General features: G+C 30.8%; 1 protein-coding gene across 3 annotated transcripts in view; it reads right to left on the minus strand.

Annotated features, from left to right (window-relative positions):
- LOC140451697 (adenylate cyclase type 6) overlaps nt 1–20,284 on the minus strand; it is a 3,083,308-nt gene that overhangs the window by 1,960,632 nt on the left and 1,102,392 nt on the right. For all 3 annotated transcript variants that reach the window (XM_072545540.1, XM_072545547.1, XM_072545553.1), the window contains one exon: nt 16,062–16,307. In XM_072545540.1, coding sequence (XP_072401641.1) covers nt 16,062–16,307 — 246 coding nt within the window. The remainder of the gene's footprint in view (nt 1–16,061; nt 16,308–20,284) is intronic.

Consider the following 20,284-nt stretch of genomic DNA (forward strand, 5'->3'; position numbering starts at 1 on the left):
AGAAATATTTGAAAAAAAAATTTAATGGTAATTTTTGTTTAAGGCGTCTCGTTTGTTGACTATTGTCTAATAAAAATACACGTGCACCGTTGAGATGATTCGCTTTAAGATTTCCATAAAACCATGTAGCCTGCATTTGATTCGTTCAATTTTATCGTATATTTTTTAAACCAGTACGGGACTTTATTTATGTTTTCTGATTCGACAACGATGTGTCCATATACCTTTATTCCTGAGACATCATCTGCAAAAGTACATAACCAATAGGCTTAAGAGCACTTAAGAGTCTCATGTAATGTCTGCTTTACGGGATGTAAAGATGTTCTTTATGTTTTGGTATTCAAATAGTTATGTATCTGTAGTCGGTAATTTTTTATCATTTTCGCAGTGTTTAGATCATATTCTAGGTTTTTTTCGCATCTAGTTTTGTTTTTATGTTATATACCTCATTTGGTGAAATATTTTATATATCTTCAACTGTTGGTAATTTAAACACAGAAAGTGTATTGCTTTAAATAATTTTTATATTCGCTTGAGTTGGAAAAGTATTTTTAGATATTCAGAGAACGTTTCTACCTTTTCTTAATTTGTGTTGGTCCAACTTCCGTCAAATTTTCTTATAATGGAATGTGTCATTTTTGTTATTTTAATTTTTTTTATAACCTGTAAACTGTATTCTCTATTGACAATAGTTTTAGATGATATACATCTGAAACCACTCATTTTTATTGTTAGTTATTTATTATTTTTTAATGTTTTGCTACCCGATTATATTAAGCTCGATCTTCAGGCTGTTATCTGTTTTGCTAGTTGGCAACATTTTTTAAGTGGCGTTTTTCTTTAATCTTTTTTTTTACACTTGGTGAATAAGAGGCAAGAGGCAAAGAGCTTTTGTTTATTGTATATTGTACAAATTCTGTAAATTTTTGTACTTTATTTTTGAATTACGGTTGTGTTTTTAAGGAGATATTGACATTTACTTCATTATATATTATTTCTCTAGCTATTACTTGGCTCTTAAACTGAAAATTGTTCTTGTTAAAAAATCCTTTGGTGATGAAGTTTCTATAATCTTGGAATTTTTGAGGGTCTTTTAGTCAATAAGTTAATGTAAAAGTGGAAAGATGAGTGATTTACCTTCCTGGCGTTCTGAAACAAGATCCCCATCTAGTGTGTTTCGCGTTATAGTCAGCACCTGCAATGAATCCATTGCAATTATTTTTAAATAATTCTATAAATCTAAAATTCGTTTTATCTAGCAATAAAACACTGAAAAAATGTATATAAAATTATTATCACTAGAGCTGTTTCGGCAGAGTGCCTTCTTAAGTGGTCTTTTTTTGGTATGTTTTTTTATTTTATAGTCTTTAACTGAATAAGTTGAGGAGGAAAAACCTGTTTTTCTTATGTTGGTCATCCACAAGATAGCTTATGGCCTTAATTTTGAATATGAAGAATTTGAAATTCGTCTATTAAGAGTGATTATGGTCTAGAAAATGAAGTGCGTACTAAGAATCAGTTTTTATATTATTGAAAGCCATTTTATATTCTACTATACGTTTGATAAAAGTTCTCTACCAGTTTGACGATGTAAGTTTTTGGGCAGTCGCCACTTTTATGTTTGTATACACTACATTATAACTGCTTTTTCTTTTGGCTCTTATTGTTCATAGTATATTTATCTATTTTTTATTTGTTCTAAAAACGGGTTCCTTTCTTTTTTATTTTTGTTACGTCCCTCCACACATATTATTAGTTTTTATTAATAATTTTTATTATTTTATTTTTATATTTAATTCTTTAATTAACGTGTGTGTATGTCTTGTCAATCATGAATTAATACGGACCTGTACAGTCCGCCCCCTAACAGTCTGAAGGGAGCAAAACTACAACGCTACAAGACGACAAGCTACGCACTTCAATCTTAGTTGAGTCTTGTATAAATCAGCGCGATAAGTACTTCAGTATTTTTGTGTAACCTGACCACGCGACCTTTTGAGAAGATTCTGTTCCCGAGTCAACCCCAGTGCACTGCGGAAGAAGAATTGTTACATCAACATCACAGGTACCGTAATTTGATTACATACACACACAATATTTACATTAATTGATAAATTTACATATAACTTATTTTCATATTAAAATTATACCAGCACCTAAATAAACAATTATGAGTGATTGTTTCTCTTATAGAATTTAAAGCTCATTCATTGGTCCTTCAGATCCACATTAAAATTAGTTTAAAGTAATTTATTCAATTAAAAACGTGATCAAATTATATAAATTTTTAAATATTTGTGCATAGCTTCTCAAAGTTCGTTTAAAATCATTGAAAAAATTCCACAAGCGGTACACATCTGGCATCAGCTCCGTTAATCCCAAACAAGGTCTCTACCTGAACTATTGTTAAATCTAGGTACAGCGGTCAAAAGTCTCGAAAATCACGTACAATTTCTGTGACTAGGTACTACAATCTACAATTTAGAATTCTTTAAATACAAGGGGTTTATAAGTTCATATATTCTATTTTAAATAACTTAGGAAATTTTAAAAACGCAATATTTATTTGATTTTTAAAAATATTTTATGCGTATATTTCTAGTTGCAATTAAATAAATATATTTTGAATTTTGTTTAAATAAAACTTGGACTGTTTTTTGTTTGCTCGATTATACATTCTCATATATAATAAATATTTATTCTTACTGATACTTATTGAGTTTCATAACTTTAAAATTATTACATATATGAGTACATACTGAATTTATTGACAGCATTCTTTAAAGGTTCTTTGTGTTACATAAATTTCTCTTTCTATAAATAATAATGTCTTCTGGAAATTCAAATAGAGTTGTTCGTTTGCGTGCATTGAGAAACGTTGATATTTGTAAAATTAAACAAATGAAAAAGCTGGCAGATGAAGTGTTAGTTGATGCTTCATTAATTCCAGGGTTTCTCTTTGCTGCAAAAGATTACGAAGCTATCAATACTAGTTTTAATAATCAACATACTGAATTAATTAATTTAATTGCTGTCGAGGATGACGCAAATTTGGATACGGAAGAAATAATTAGATTTGAATTTGCTAATAGTATTAATAAAATAGCTTCTCTTTATTTTAAACATCATTCTTTATTAAATAATACTACTAGTGGAACTCAAAATGTGTCCGCTGATCCACATATTAGATCAAAAACTAATGCAAATCTTCCGAAACTAAATTTAAGTATATTTGCGGGCGAGATTACCGATTTTCCCACATTTATAGATTTGTATAATGCTCTTGTACATAATAATTTTGATCTTTCTAATATAGAAAAGTTTAGTTATCTTCTGCAATCACTTAAGGGAGTACCTTAAAATTTAGTTAAAAGCATTAAGCTTCAAGATTCTAATTATATAATTGCTTACAACACCTTAATTGATAGCTATGAAGGTAAACGAGACTTATCTAGAGCATTATGGAAAAATATTCAAAATGCCAGTGTGGTTAAAACTGATGCTCCTGTTTCACTTAGAAAATTATTAGATATTTTCAATGAACACTTAGCTTCTCTAGAAAAATTACTTTTTTCTCCCACTCAATGGGACTTCATTCTAATGAATTTACTGATGGACAAATTGGATGTAGAAACAGTTAGATCATTTGAATTACACTTTGCTTCAAAAAATGTACCTTCCTATGAGGAAGTTTATAAGTTCGCATTGCAGCGTTGCACTTCGTTGGAGTCATATAAAAGACAAGTCAGCAAAAATGTTAAATCTAATAATTCCGATACTTCTAATAACGTAAGGTATTCATCTCGTCAAACTTCTACATTTTTGACCAGTTCTGTCAAAAATAAGTGTCTATTTTGTGGTTCGGATCATGCTTTATTTAAATGCAATCAGTTTCTTGCTGCATCACCTCAAAAACGTTTTGACTTTGCTAAACAGAATAAATGTTGTATAAATTGCTTGTCTAAAACTCATGTTACGATAAAATGCCTTTCATCCAAAAGATGTATACATTGTAATAAAAAACATCATACTGCTCTTCATTTTGATAATATTGTTCTGAAGCTATTTTCTTGTGGCATTTTAAATTAATTACTATTTAAATGGGAATAAGCCACATTTAAAGGTTAAAATACGTTTATTGACGTTTCAATTTCCACTTCGGAAATCGTTCTCAAAATACAAACATTAGTAAATTAAACAAATTTTGTTTTTGTTACTTAGTGAAAAATTCTTCTAATAATTTAATTTTATCTGACTCATTTATATTGACAATTCAGACATACATTATACATTTTAAAGTAGACGACTTTAAAATAATATTGCCAATATTGTTGAGTTGCGTTCCTGGGACGACTTTACTTATAAGATAGTTCATTCGATTACATGAAATCAACTTTAACTTGAGAATATCCGTCAGAAAAGATCATAACATGTAATTCGTCTTTAAAAAGACAAATACATGCCATGATGACAGTAAAATTCCCCTGTTAGTGATTCCATAGTAAATTATGAGGGAAAAACCAGGAAAAAAACCTCATAATACTATCCCGACATGGTAAGTATTTGATCTTGCATTTAGTTTACCTTCAATAAATACCAAATTCCGATTTTATATGTTTGTTATTTAAAAAATTTATTCCCATTTAAATAGTAATTCATTTTGATAATCTCAATGCGAATAATCATTCTTCTTCTTCTTCTCACAACGAGGTTGCTAGTTCATCTAACGATCCTATGCTTTCTATATCCACCTTATCAAATACTTTGACAAATAATGTCTTGCTAGCTACGGCTACAATCCATGTTCTCGATCGTTTTGGTAAAGCCTTGGAAGTTAGAGCCTTATTAGACAGTGCGTTTCAAGCTAACTTCATTAGTAAAGAATGTGCAGACAAATTAAGTCTCCCTCAATTCAATGCGGCTTTATCGATACAAGGTCTTGATAGAATGTGCACCCCAGCCAAATGAGGCGTAAAATTGAACATTTCTTCGTCTTATGACATAAACTTTCATTGCGAGATAGATGCAATAATTCTTCCTCAAATCTGTCAAAACATGCCAACTGTTCCAATTTCTTTAGACAACTTGCCTTATCTTCAACATTTAAGGTTGGCTGATAAAATGGCAAATATTCCAGGTAAAGTTGATGTTCTATTAAGAGATCTTTCCTTACATCTTAACAGGAGGAATTATTAAAACCCGTAATGATCAGGTTTCAGCTCTTGAAACAAGTTTCGGTTATGTTTTAATGGGAAATATTCCACCTATAAATATAACAAATATTCATTCCTTTTTTACGTCATTTTCTGCTAATGATTCTGAGCAATTAGATGCGACATTAAAACAATTCTGGGCCATTGAGGAAGTACCAGAAGTTAAATCTTATTCTCCGGAAGACTCGTTCTGTGAAAAGCTGTATACTCATACCACTTATAGAAATTCCGAGGGCAGATTTGTAGTAAAGCTGCCTTTCAAAAACGAAATACCTTCTTTTGGCGACACGAAACGTTTAGCCTTACAAAGATTTAGTTCTTTAGAGCGCAGATTTGCCAAAAATGAATCACTTAAGATTCAATATTCAAGCTTTATCAAAAGTTTCATAGATAATCATTATTTAAATCCTATTCAGCCAAGTACGGCAATAAATAATGCTTATTATCTACCACACCATGGTATTTACAAGAAGTCCAGTACTACTCCATTGCGCGTTGTGTTTGATGATTCCGCACACGGCCCTAACTTTCCGTCATTAAACGATACGTTATATTTAGGTCCAAAATTACAAAATGATCTTTAGCCCAGTCTGGTTAAAAAAAAAAGGTGGAAAAATGTTTCACAGATATCTGAAGCTTTTAAGACATAGGTGGGGAATACTAGATGATGAATAGATGAAAAGGTACTCCTAGTTTTACCTTGCGTTTTTTTAAGCAATAATTTATGGTCACAATTTGATTTTTTATCTATAAATTTTTTCCCTTATATTTTAAATAAACAATATTTATGTCATTTTTGTATGTCAAGAATATCTTTATTTTCCCGTTTTTTTAATTAAAATTCATAAATAATTTACAGAGATATTTGCAAAAAAGCAGTTTTTTTGCACTAATTTATAAATTTTATTAATTTTTTTATTAACAAAATAAAATGGTATTAATACATTTAAACATCAAAGAATTACCATCTTTTAGATTTGTGCGAAATTTCCCCTCAATCAGTCAAATATTTTATAAGTTATTTAATTTGTTAATCCCTGAGGCTAATTATTTAAACTATTGAGCTTGCCCTATGCATGATGCTAGACACATTCAGCAAATTTCATAGGATTCTTTAAGACTTAGACTATCTCAGAAGTTAAATGCATATTAAGTTTTCATCGAAATTATTTACAAAATAAACGTTTGAAAAAGGGGTATGTTTTTTACTTATAAACAATTGTAATAACTTCTATATTTTTCAAGCTACAGACTTGTACGTACAACCATTGGATAGCTGGTAAAATAGCTCACATTAAAAAATAAAAAACCTTCTATGACCAATAGGAACGAAGTTAATGACTATTTTTAAAAAAATCATATCTTCATTGTTTACAAACATTAAGAAGTAAAATTTGCACAAATTTTGAATGAAAATCTAAACTTTATATTGAAACTTATTGAAACGACGGTACTTTCTAAGTAGAGAGTGATATCTGTTTTAGCTCCGTTTTTTTTTTCGGCATCGGAACTTCAAATTGCAATTGCAAACACCTAGGAAAAATTTACATTATCTCGGCTTCCTTTGCAGCTGCAATTTTTTTTTTATTCTGGGGTAGCTCGTCGAAATGTGAATAACTACATAGTTTATACTGGCCGAAAAATATGGGAAAACTCGGAAAAATTGAGTCCATTTGAAATTCACCCTAAATACTTACTTTTTTTTTTAATTTGCTCGAATAGTCTGTCGCAGTATTAATAATGATGACATAATTTTTACCCCCCATAAATCTCGGAAAATCCCGGAAAATCAACATATGTTTTTTCATTTTATATCAATGATGTAATAATACTTATATATTTTATAAATTAAATTTCAGGTAATTTTTTACACATTATATTATTACATTCCTTATATTAATTATAATTGTTTGTATTTTTATAATTAACAATATTGATTTTTATTCTATTTTTCTTACAAATATGATATACAATATTAATCTAATCTGCCTTACTGCTTTGATAAAATAAGTCGATTTTTTCATCACTTGCCTTATTAAATTTTGCAGTGTTTATTGTACTTTACTTTTTTTATTTTCTTTACATACATTGGTTTAAAAGTTAAAATTTGGTTCATTTATTCGACTTCACTGTCAGGTCTGAACCTTTTTGTTGCAGGTGGTTTGTCTTCACTTATTAAGTCAGTCTTTCCATACATTAACATATTATTGGGCGATCTTAATGCCAAGGTGGGTGGGTCAAGGTAAGGTAGGAGAACAAGTAGGAAAATATGGGCTTGGAAACAGAAATGACAGAGGAGATCGATTGATTCAATTTTGCCAAAGTGAAGACTTCGTAATAACAAATACCTTTTTCAAATTACCTCCTCGACGGTTATATACATGGACATTTCCACAACATACCAAAGAAAAAATAGTGAGAAATCAAATAGACTACATTATGATAGCAAGCAGGTATCATAATGCTGTTAAACGTACTAAGACGTACCCAGGAGCTGATATGGGCTCAGATCATAACCCGGTAGTTACTGTGACAGAGGCGAGACCAAAAAAGATTAGAAGACCACACAGAAAGGCACTAGATTTAAATAAACTTAGAAACAAAAATATACGACAAGAAACAGGAGAAGAAATAAATAAAAACCTCCGTTCATTGCAGCAACAAATTAACGATACAAACAACTTTAACCAAAAATTAAAGTACATAAATACAGCTATACAAACAGCAGGAAAAAAACTTCTTACAAAAACAACAACAAAGAATAAGGGGTGGATGACACAAGATATACTAGACTTGATGGAACAAAGAAGAAAGATGAAGAATTACCCAGACAAATACAAAGAAATAAATAAACACATAAAAAAGAAAATAAAAGAAGCCAAAGAGGAGTGGATTAAAGAACAATGTGAAGAAATGGAAACCTATGAGAAAAAGTACGATGCGTTCAATATGCACAAAAAAGTAAAAGAGATAACAGGAAGCATAAAGAAATGCCAAATAGGTAAACTTAAAGACAAAGATGGAAATCTTATTGTAGATCTAGAGAATAAAATGAAAAGATGAACAGAATACCTGAATGAATTATTTGAAGACGATAGAAACAACTTAACTCAGATAATCAATGCAACTGGGTCAGACATATTGAAAGAAGAAGTAGAATACGCAATAAGAAACGCTAAAAATGGAAAAGCAAATGAACCTGATGAAATTCCTACAGAACTGTTGAAGCTTTTGAATGATAAATCCGTAACCATAATATTAAATTTTGCAGCGAGGAGCTAAAACAGTTTCCCCTCCACTTTCCTATGTCGATCTTTCGAAAGTAACTTCGTTTCGAAAGGTTTTAAGTTTCGAAAAATTGGATGAATTTTATAGCTATAAAATTCAATATAAAGTTTAGATTTTCATTCAAAATTTGTGCAAATTTTACTTCTTAATGTTTATAAACAATGGAGATATAATTAACAAAAAAATTGTCGCTAACTTCGTTCCTATTGTTCATAGAAGATTTATTTTGTTTGTTAAATGTGAGTTTTTTTACCAGCTATCTAATGGTTGTACGTACAAGTCTGTAGCTGGAAAAAAATAGAAGTTATTACAATTGTTTATAAGTAAAAAACATACCCCTTTTTCAAACGTTTATTTTGTAAATAATTTCAATGAAAACTCAATATTCATTTATTTTCTGTGATAGGTTTAAATGGTTTCAATGGTTTAAATAATTAGTCCCAGGGATAAACAAATTGAATAACTTTTAAAATATTTTACCGATCGGGGGGAAATTTCGCACAAATTTAAAGGGCGGTAATTCCTCAATGTAGAAATGTATTAATAACATTTTATTTTGTTAATAAAAAAAATTAATTAAATTTATAAATTAGTGCAAAAAACTGCTTTTTTGCAAATATCTCCGTAAATTATTTATCAATTTTAATTGAAAAAACGGGAAAAAGATATTCTTGATATAAAAAAATGGTATAAATATTGTTTATTTAAATTATAAGGGAAAAAACTTATAGATAAAAAATCAAATTCTGAACATAAATTATTGTTTAAAAAAAACGCAAGGTAAAAATAGCAGTATCTTTTTATCTATTCGTCATCTAGTAACCCCCACCTATAAAAGAATTAATATCTTTATTGAAACGTGGTGGATTTGAGTTACGAAAATGGGCAAGTATTGCCCCTCAGTTATTCTCTCTCGCTAATATTCCTTTGGATCATATCCTGCAACAGTCTTTTTCATTTGACTTAGATCAATCTTCGTTGAAGGTATTAGGACTTGGATGGAATCCATCATCTGATGATTTCTTTTATAAAATTTTACCTCTTCAAGCTTCCTGTACAAAGCGAAATCTCTTAGCCCAAATAGCTCGCATATTCGATCCTTACGGTATTCTTAATCCTGTCACTTTGATAGTAAAGACTATTATTCAACGTCTTTGGCTACTTGATTTAGATTGGGATGCAACTCCACCTTTGGAAATTACTTCAAGGTGGGAACAATTTAAAATTGAACTGCCTATACTGTCTAAGTTTACTATATCTTGTCATATTTCTTTAAATGCAATTATTTCCTATGAGCTTCATGGCTTTTGCGACGCTTCTTTACGTGGATCTTCTGCTGTTACATACCTTCGTGTGTGTTATGATACAGGAGTCATCAAAACTTATTTTCTTTTAGCCCGAGAACAAAGGTATCTCCTACCAGGGTACAAACTATTCCTCGTCTCGAGCTCAATGCAGCAGTAATTCTTAGTAAATTATTATCTTATATATTGCAGACTCTCACTATACCGTTTAGTACAATTTACGCATGGTCAGATTCGACTGTTGTTCTTCATTGGATTAATTCACAGCCATATAAATGGAAAACCTTCGTCAGTAACAGAATTTCTTATATTCAAGACAGGATTGCTTCAAAACACTGACGATATATTCCTTCTTCATTAAATAGTGCGGATCACGGATCCCGTGGACTTTTCCCTGATGATTTCTTAAATACTCCTGCCTGGTGGGTAGGTCCGGAGTTTCTTCGCACTACTGAAGATAACTGGTCATTCTCCTTGACCAATTCTATCGAGCATAACTTAGAATTGAAACAGAAAAGTTGTCTTTTGTCTTTTCCATCTGATGAATTTGTCGATAATCTCTGTAATCGATTTTCTTCCTTTTCAAAATTAAAACGTATCTTTTCCTATGTTCTTAGATTTGTTGGTAACCTAAAATCAGTCAATCAACGAACAGTTGGAAGGCTTTCTATTCAGGAGCAAAGTAACGCCACTAATCAACTAATTAGATTAGTGCAACAAAGATATTTGAAGGAAGAAATAGAACAGGTTAAGGGTAATTCTATAAAATTCAAATATTTGAAAAAATTAAATCCCTTCTTTGATTCATATGATCTCCTAAGAGTGGGCGGAAGACTTAGCCAGTCAGAATTAGCGTATGACAAGCACTTTCCTCTTCTTTTGCCTTCCAAAGGTAATTTTATCGAATTACTTATTTCGGAAATTCATATTGTACATCTACATGCAGGCATTCAAGGTACGTACTTCGCCTTGTCACAAAACTTTTGGATAATTTCATCCAAACGTGTTATTCGTAGTGTTTTTTTAAAATGTCTTTCCTGTTGGAGACTAAAACCTCAAAATTATCAGCCACCTATGGGGGCTCTTCCCGACCTACGGATATCCAAAGCCAAACCATTTTCTTGCGTTGGCGTACACTTTGGCGGTCCCTTTCTGATACGAGCCAATAAGCTTAAAAATGCTAAACGAACGAAAGCCTATATTTGCCTATTTGTATGCTTTGCCACTAAGGCTTTGCACTTAGAATTGGTATCTGAACTTAGTACCGAGGCATTTTTAGCCTCATTCAGACGTTTTAAAGCACGTCGAGGACGTTGCTCTGTTGTCTATTCTGATTGCGGAACAAATTTTGTAGGAGCAAAATCCTATTTAGAAGACATTAAGTCACATTTTGATAAAAACGACGTCATTAAATGGCATTTAAATCCTCCGGCAGCTTCCCATTTTGATGGATTGCTTGAAGCGAATATAAAAAGCGTAAAAACACATGTGTCTAGAGTCATAGGCGAACAGGTTTTAACCTATGAAGAATTCAATACATTACTCATACAAATAGAGGCTGTCTTAAATAGTCGTCCCTTATGTCCTGTCAGTAATGATCAAAATGATTTTTCAGTGTTAACACCTGGTCATTTTCTTACACTAGAGCCTTTAAAGATAATTCCCGATTGGGATTACAGTGATGTTCATTTAAATCTTTTGGCAAAGATGGAGCAGAGAATATTTACATACTCTTCATCAACGCTCGAAGTGGCATAAAAATGAGGGTAATCCTAATATAGGTACACTCGTACTAATACGTAATGAGACCAAGCCTCCCTTACAATGGCAAATGGGTCGAATTAAAACTTTAATTTTCGGTCAAGATGATATTGCTCGCGTAGCTATCGTACAAACCGCGAAAGGTGAACTTAGGCGACCTTTGGTTAAGCTATGCCCTTTGCCTTATATTGACTAAAAATGCAAATATGCATTTTGGTGGGTGGGAATGTTACGTCCCTCCACACATATTATTAGTTTTTGTGAATAATTTTTATTATTTTATTTTTATATTTAATTCTTTAATTAGTGTGTGTATGTCTTGTCAATCATGAATTAATACGGACCTGTACAGTCCGCCCCCTAACAGTCTGAAGGGAGCAAAACTACAACGTTACAAAACGACACACTACGCACTTCAATCTTAGTTGAGTCTTGTATAAATCAGCGCGATAAGCACTTCAGTATTTTTGTGTAACCTGACCACGCGACCTTTTGAGAAGATTCTGTTCCCGAGTCAACCCCAGTGCATTGCGGAAGATAATTTGATTGCATACACACACAATATTTATATTAATTGATAAATTTACATATAACTTTATATATATATATATATATATATATATATATATATATATATATTTATATATATATATATATATATATATATATATTATAATATTTTCATATTAAAATTATACCAGCACCTAAATAAACAATTATGAGTGAGTGTTTCTCTTATAGAATTTAAAGCTCAGTCAATTTTATTTCTTTTTGTATGTGTTTTTTTTTATATCTTTTCTGTATATGTAATCAAGCAGAAGGAACTGGGTTATTTCTCTGTTGGTGAAAATACTAATTTCAGGGCTATCTTATGTAGTTTTTTATTTAAAACTTTTTATTGTATGTTCGTTATTTTCTTTATCCATATGCTGTCGCTAGTTCTTCTTACATGTCGATACCACTTTAGTCTTTTTTGTTCTATATATGTTAGTATGTCTGTTTCTATTGATGTTCTTTGCTTTATTCCGTCATTACTTCTATCCATTCTTGTTACTCTGCATTATCTTCGCAGGCATTCCATCTCTGTTGTTACTATCTTACTGCTGTTTTTCGTGTTTATGATCCAATTTTTAGCCCCATATGTCATAATACTTCGCACTAATGTTTTATAAATCTGTGTTTTTGTCTTCATATTTAGGTGTCTATCCCACCATACTGAGTTAAGTTGTCGGATTGCTGTTCTTGTTTGTTCTACTCTTTGCTTAATTTCATCCTCTGTTGTTGCCTTTTTCGTAATTATAAACCCCAAGTATTTGTATCTATCATTTCCTTTGATTGTTACGTTGTCGTCAACCTGTAGATCTTCTATGTCTTCTTCACTTGTAGATAGGTACTCTGTTTTCGCGAGGTTAATATCTAGACCAGCCTTGGTATATTCTTCTTGAAGTTTCTTTCATCATGTAGCTGAGGTCGTCTTGGTCTTGTGCAATCACTACTTGATCGTCCGCAAAGCTTAACGTATACAGGTATACGTTCCGTACCAGTACTCATATGCCTTCGCATTTTCTTTTCCATATAGTCAAGGTTTTTTTTAAGTATATTTTGAATAGGGTTGGAGATGCGGAACAACCCTGCAGGAGCCCTTTTGTTGTGGTAAAGTCTCCTATGATTCTTGTTCCCATTTTAATGGACACTTTATTTTTTTTATACAGAGCTTTTGTAGCTTCTATGAGTTCCGTCTGTATTTCTAATTTGTACATTGCCTCCCATAGTTCTGACCTTGGTACAGAGTCATACGAATTTTCTCAGGTCCACAAATGCCAAATGTGTATCTCTATTTTTTGCTTTTTTCTTTTCCAGCAGTTATTCTAGTGTGTATATGTGGTTTATGCATGATCTTCCTGCCGTGAAGCCTGCCTGATCCTCCCCGATTTTGCCTTTTATCGCTTGCTCTATCTTTTCGCGCAGTATCTTTCCATATAATCTTTCTATTGATGATATTACGCATATTCCTCTGTAGTTTTCGAATCGTTTTCTATCTCCTTTTTTAAATATAGATGTCATATATGCCTCCGTCCATTCCTTTGGGAGCTGTTCTCCATTTATGGCTTTCTGAAATATTCATTGTATCATCCGGTGGAATTTTTTTTATCCGTATTTTATAAGCTCAGGTGAGATGCCTCCAGCTCCCGGTGCTTTCTTATTTTTGATTGCTTTTATGGCCGTTCTCATTTCCCTATCTGTTATTTCCATTTCTTGTTCTGGGGATCTCCTTCGTCTTCGCCTGTTTTCTTTTCCAATGAATTGTGGTCTTTGTTCTGTTAACAGTTCCTTGTAATAGTCCTTTCATTCTTTGTCCTGTATATTTTCCAATTTAATTTTTTCTTCTGAGTTTTGTTTCAATCCTCTCAGTAGTTTCCATCACTCCGAAGTTCTTGTAACTCCTATGTATGTTTCAATATTTAAGCAGGTTCTTTCCCATTCTTCATTATTTTGTTGTATTATTTGTTTTTTCACTTCTCTGTCCTTTTCCCTATATTCTTTATAAACTTTATCGTTGTTTGTAATCAGCCATTTTCTGTAATTATGCTTTTTTTTTTTCAATTATTCTTTTTGTTGGTTCATTTATTTCATAATAGTGCTGTTCATTTGTTATATGTTCTTTTTCTCCAAGGGCTTCAAATGCTGCTTGTTTTATACTCGCCTTTATATGCTCGTATATTTTTTCGATGTTGCCGTATCTAAATATTCTATTAATTTTTGGTCTAGACGTTGTTGGTACAGTTTTATTATTGATTGTTTTTGGAGTAGTTCTATATTGTATTGTTTTTCTCTTATAGTATTCAACGGTTCTTCTGTATAGGGGGTCTTGTTATGTTTCCAATTAATGCCCATTTTTGCTGTCTGTAGTTTATGGTCCGTTCCACATTCTGCTTCTGTTCTGACTCGCACATTTTTGATCTTTATTGTGGTATCTTGCTTGATTATTATGTGGTCTATTATCGATTTCTGCTTTCGTGTTTCTTGCGTCTATCGTGGTATTAGTACAAAAAAATTGTAAGACAGATATAAACCAATAGTAAGGAATATTTAGGAAATACATACATGAGTCTACTATGTGTTTTACAAAATTTAACAAAATCACAAGGACATTTAGGGATACTGTATCGTGGCAGTTTCTTCATATGTTACTTTGCGTAGACTGGAACTGCATATTTTGAGGTTATAGAACATACCATATAAAACGCTTTACTAAATGTGGTTACGTTTGATTTCGCCCTTCTTTTTTAGAACCGACCGAATGCCGTTTTAGTAAGATAAACATTTTAGTTGGAAGGCAGTTCATCAGTAGAGTGTAGAGTGTTATTTGCCGTATTTTTATTATTTTGTATAGTGATGTTGCAGTTCGTCAGTATAGTTTAGTTTGTTTCTTGTAATTTAATTATTTTGAATAATCATGTAGCGCCTGTGGGTCAATATAATTGGTAATATTACGTACGATAACAACACTAATTTTGTAGAAAGTGCCAGTTCCAGTGCCGGTGTGAACATAATTCCTGAAAAAAGATAACCGTTAAGAAAATTTGATTTATTTACTGTATTTAATGAATTTTATTTATAAATGGTTTCCACGAGGCCATATTTTTGACGTGAGAATTCTGCCATAATGTGTTCTACCATAATATAAAACATTGTAAAAATAAATTAACTTATTTAAGCAAGTTTTTCTTAAAATTTAAAATCTTTTAAATTATTAAGAATAATTGGTACTTTTTTTTTAATAATGCTATTGAAAATTAATCTCTTGGCATTGTAAAACGGCATCACAAAATAGCATAATATTCTGGAAAAATACTAAATAGCACAAGAGCATTCAAATGATGTATCACATGTAGTGTTTTGTCGTTTATGAAAAATTTCAATGATAAAGACAAATCAACAACAACAATTTACAAAAATGTGGACAAATGTCAATGTACATAGAAATTATTTCTGTCAGTATATTGAAATCTGAAAAAAGAAATTAAATTGTATCAATGTATTAATGTATTGGAAGCAGTCAATATTTTTTTACATCATTGAGAAGTGAACAGTAGGCATTTTGAAATACTACCTGACTGACAAAGGCTGACAAATGCACGACTTGTTATATGATTCCATTTAAAAACAATTGCAAAAGGACACTTGTCCGCTATTTTAAATGCTTACGCTATTACAATATAAAAAGATGTATTACTTAAGTTACTTGAAATTAAAATATATAAATTAATGTGATTGGGAAAATAGTTGCTAAGATAAATCATAAGGCGGATATCACTTTAATTTTATTAATTAACTGTAAGAATTTCAATAAAATTGCTAGTACTTTATGTATTACGTGATATTAAATCGCAAACAAAACAAATTATATAAATCAATATGATATTATAAACTATTTAGAAACTATAATTTCTGCAAATAAAAACATTACGTATAGCTAAACATAATTACTTACTGCTATTAGACTAGACGAAACACTTCCTTTGTCTTTTGAACCGAAATGTTCAATAACCTGCCAATTGCTCTTACGGACCCCCTCTGAACTAGATGGCAACAGGGGGCTTGTGTTCGCCGTGGAAGACGGCGTCGATAAAGATCCACTGGTGCCACTTCCATCCCCTAGGACGTCCGCTCCGAATTTGGGGTTCGTTTTTAAGCTAGTCCATTTCCGTGTACAGCCCTTGCGGCTTGTAATTGAGTCCTGGAATGAAAACAAATATGTTATGCCATAATTTAACTTTAAAAACGTAACATAATAGGTTGTAGTCTTGAATATTTTAAATGTGGATTCATATACCAAGTATATTATTTTTAACTATATAATTTTTATGATCAAGAAAATCTTAATATCAAAATACCCATTGATTTATTATAAAAAAGTAACTGTTATAAATATTTTTGAAGTTTAAAAAATGCATAATCAGGATCAGGATAGAATCCAGATGTGAGATAAACTAGTCCTCTTCACACAATATATTTACATAACTGTACAAAAAAATTTATCTTAAAATAATTTTTAAAGTACTATTTCATAATAAATATATTTTATCCAGACAAATACTTTATTTAACGTTTTAAATAAATTTCGAGGTGCGGTATATGTAATAGAATCCACAAGTAAGTAGGCGCTAATTGCGCAATAATACAGAGTTGTGCAACGACAGTTCGAAGAATTATAAAGAAAAACAAATTTCACCTATTTAAAAATGAGTTATATTAGAAATTATATGAAAATGATTTTCAAAAAAGGATACATTTTTTATGTGAGCAAGAGAAATTTGAAGTCGAAATGTACATTTTTTGGAAAATATTTTATTTTCTGACCTATTGACATTTGATCTCAGTGGATTTTTTAACAGATCCAATTATTATTATTACTCCGATGAAAATCTTCACCCATTTTGAGTTACGTCTCAGAACAGGAGCTCGTTGAATGTTTGTGGTGGCATTGTGAAATCATATGTTATTTGGCCTTGCTTCTTGGACTGAATCGTCACTGGCAATATCTATCACAAGATTTTAACAGACGAATTGCCTGGCTTATTAAAGGATGTTCGTTAGTGCCGGAACGACACTTACGGCCGGTTTCCGAAACGTTATTCAAATCTCTGATCATCTAACCGAGCTGTCAGATTTGATCAACTGTTAACCAGCGACCAGTTTCTGAAACGTTAATTATCTTAAAATTACATGATCGTAGAAATCGATTATCTGACATACGATTTGGTATCGATATTGTCACAATCGGCTGTCATCCTTCAATATTTCAATTATTCTAACCAAACTTATCTAAAATAATAAATAATATATTAACTTGTATCAAAGAATATAGACGCATTGTAGTTAAATAATAAATTAAATAGTATTGTAGTAAATAATAATAAAAATGAGCAATCCTAGAAAAAATTATACCGAGAGAGAGAAATGTTTGCTCTTAAGTATAATTGAAAAGTAAGTATAAAATTATAGTAGTTACAGAAAAAATTTTTAATTATATTTTTTTTTGGATACAAGAATATAATAGAGAACAAGTGTACTAATGCTTTGTCGACAAGCGAAAAAAATGCAGCCTGGGAAAAAGTAACCCTCCAAGAACTGCAAAGCAGTTAAACACTGCCTATTTAAATTTGAAGAGGGTTACTCGCCAAAATATAGCACAAGAAAACGTAAGTGTAAAAATCTTTCCATTTATGTACAGCTAAATGAATTGATTACATTTTAGATTAAAAAATATACTGACCAGAAGATTTTGGACCGATTAAGGAAGGATGAGATTGCAGACAAAGTAGGTGTAATTTTTTTAACATCATATAAATAGTATTACACTAGTTCTGAGTGGGATGTCTTTATAAAAATTTCATGTAGCCCACCTAGTGTTAACTAAATAGTAGTATTTCTTAATCAGTAGTGAATTGTTTTCAGAAAGAAATACATGCAACAGATGGTGGCACATTTAAGCCACGTTTAACAGAGGTAGGTGCACAAATGTTGGGATTAATTGGAAACCAAATCCAACCTTTAACCAATAGTTGTGACAGTGCATCTGCTTACTTTACATGTGGTAAGTTCTTATTTGATTCAATTATTTAAATAAAAGCAACTAAATCTAAATTAACCCATTAATGACCAACCAATGAAAAACATTAATTTTTTTAAATTTTTTATTGAAACTTCTTAAAAATATCTAAACTAAGACAGGTTTATAATTTTTTAACTGACAATTAACAATAACAATATTTTTTGTATGAATATAGATAAATATATAGTATGACTTTTGCATAACCTACATTTCTTTTGTGTACTTGTATCATTCCTTCTAATCAAATGACCAGTGTTGTCAAATCTTACATCATCAGGCAAACTATCTTTGGATAGATGTCCATAACATGAGTGAGAAGCCAGTTCGGAGTTCACAGTTCCATAATAACGTTTAAATTTCATAAGATAATGCAAGTGATCAAAATTATAATTGTGACATTTTATATCATTTGCTATATTGTAAATCTTCCAGTCATTTACAGGCTTTCCCCGAATGAACTCTTGCATAGGTGACATCCAAAATATAGTACCATTTTCTGGTCTGTTGAAAGGTTGTGTTCGAATATACCAAATTGTAAAAATTTTCTATTCGTCATGTCAAAGATAGGAGTAAGTTTGACAAAATTATTATCTTGGTATAATTGAGTATTATCACACAAATGAATATTTTGTTTGATTGATCGAAATTTATTTCTAGACTGATTTCCCTTAAATCCCTTGTTTTTGTCTTGTGACAAATACATGTTACATTGTGGCAAAGTATGATAGCACAATAATATGCAGATATTGATAAAATATGTCAGTTCAGGGTGCATAGACGCACCTTTAGCTGTTAATGGGTTAAGTAATTCAATTTAAAACTATTTACATTTTTTTTTATAGTTACACAAGATGTTGAAGTAGAGGTTAACAACTTTCAAGAAATAGATAATAGGGATTTGTCTGCAAGTCAGTGCTCCACTGCAGCACAATCCACATCTGCTATACTGCCAAATACAACCAATAAGAAGAGGCTATCTAAAAAAAAAAAAAAATTAGGAAGTGAATCTTTAAAAAGAATGTTTTATAAAAAAAAATTGGAAGGTGCAGTTATAGAAAAACGGACAAAATTAATTTATCATAGGAATGAGTTGAAAAAAAAATATCCAAGATTTAGAACTAAAAATAAAAACGTTACAATATGAAAATTTAAAACATTAAAAATTTTGTTTTGAAGTTATTGTCTTGTAGCTTTGTAATTCAATTTACTATTTTTATTGGGAAATAAGCCACAATTCTACTTTAAAACAAGTTGTTTTGACATTTCGATTTCTACTTCAGAAAGCGTTCACAAAATACAAAACATTAATAAACTAAACAAATTATGTTTTTTGTTACTTGCTGAACAATTCTTATAAAAATTTAATTTTATATAACTTATTCATGTCGACAATTCAGACATATATTATACATTTTAAAGTAGATGACTTTAAAATGATATTGTCAATATTTTTGAGTTGTGTTCCTGGGACAACTTTATTCAAAAATAGTTATTTAAAAATAACTTAATATGTATGTTATTTAAAAACTTAAATGATGTACCCTCTATATGTTATAGACTTACTAATAATTATATTTAATATTTAAATAAACTTGTTTTAAAGTAGAATTGTAGCTTATTTCCCCAATAAAAATAGTAAATTGAGTTAAAAATTTTGTTATGTGAATAAAGTAATATAAGTAGTAAATCAAATTGTGTTTTCAAAGTTTATGTACCCACCTATTGAAATGAGTTGTTACTAGAGATGAACGCATAATTGTATTCTCATTTCTTCCAGCAATCTCACACATCTCCTCAGGAATAAAAGCTTCAACATCTATTATATCATCAATGTTGTCATTGTGATTGAGAGCTATATTATGCAATACAGCACAAGCCACAACAATGTTCATGGCTGTATCTAATTTTACCCGTAGCCCCATAGACAGGCAAAGAAAACGCCTTTTTAGTACCCCAAAACATCTTTCTATAGGATTTCTTGTGGCCACTTGTGCTCTATTGTAAGCTTCCTCGCCATTTGTTCTGGGCTGCAAAAATGGGGTCAACAGGTAACTTCGGCAAGGGTATCCACTATCTCCTAAGAGAAAGTCATTCCCATA

This window comes from Diabrotica undecimpunctata, chromosome 1 (assembly GCF_040954645.1).
Source record: "Diabrotica undecimpunctata isolate CICGRU chromosome 1, icDiaUnde3, whole genome shotgun sequence".
Taxonomy (NCBI): Eukaryota; Metazoa; Arthropoda; class Insecta; order Coleoptera; family Chrysomelidae; genus Diabrotica; species Diabrotica undecimpunctata.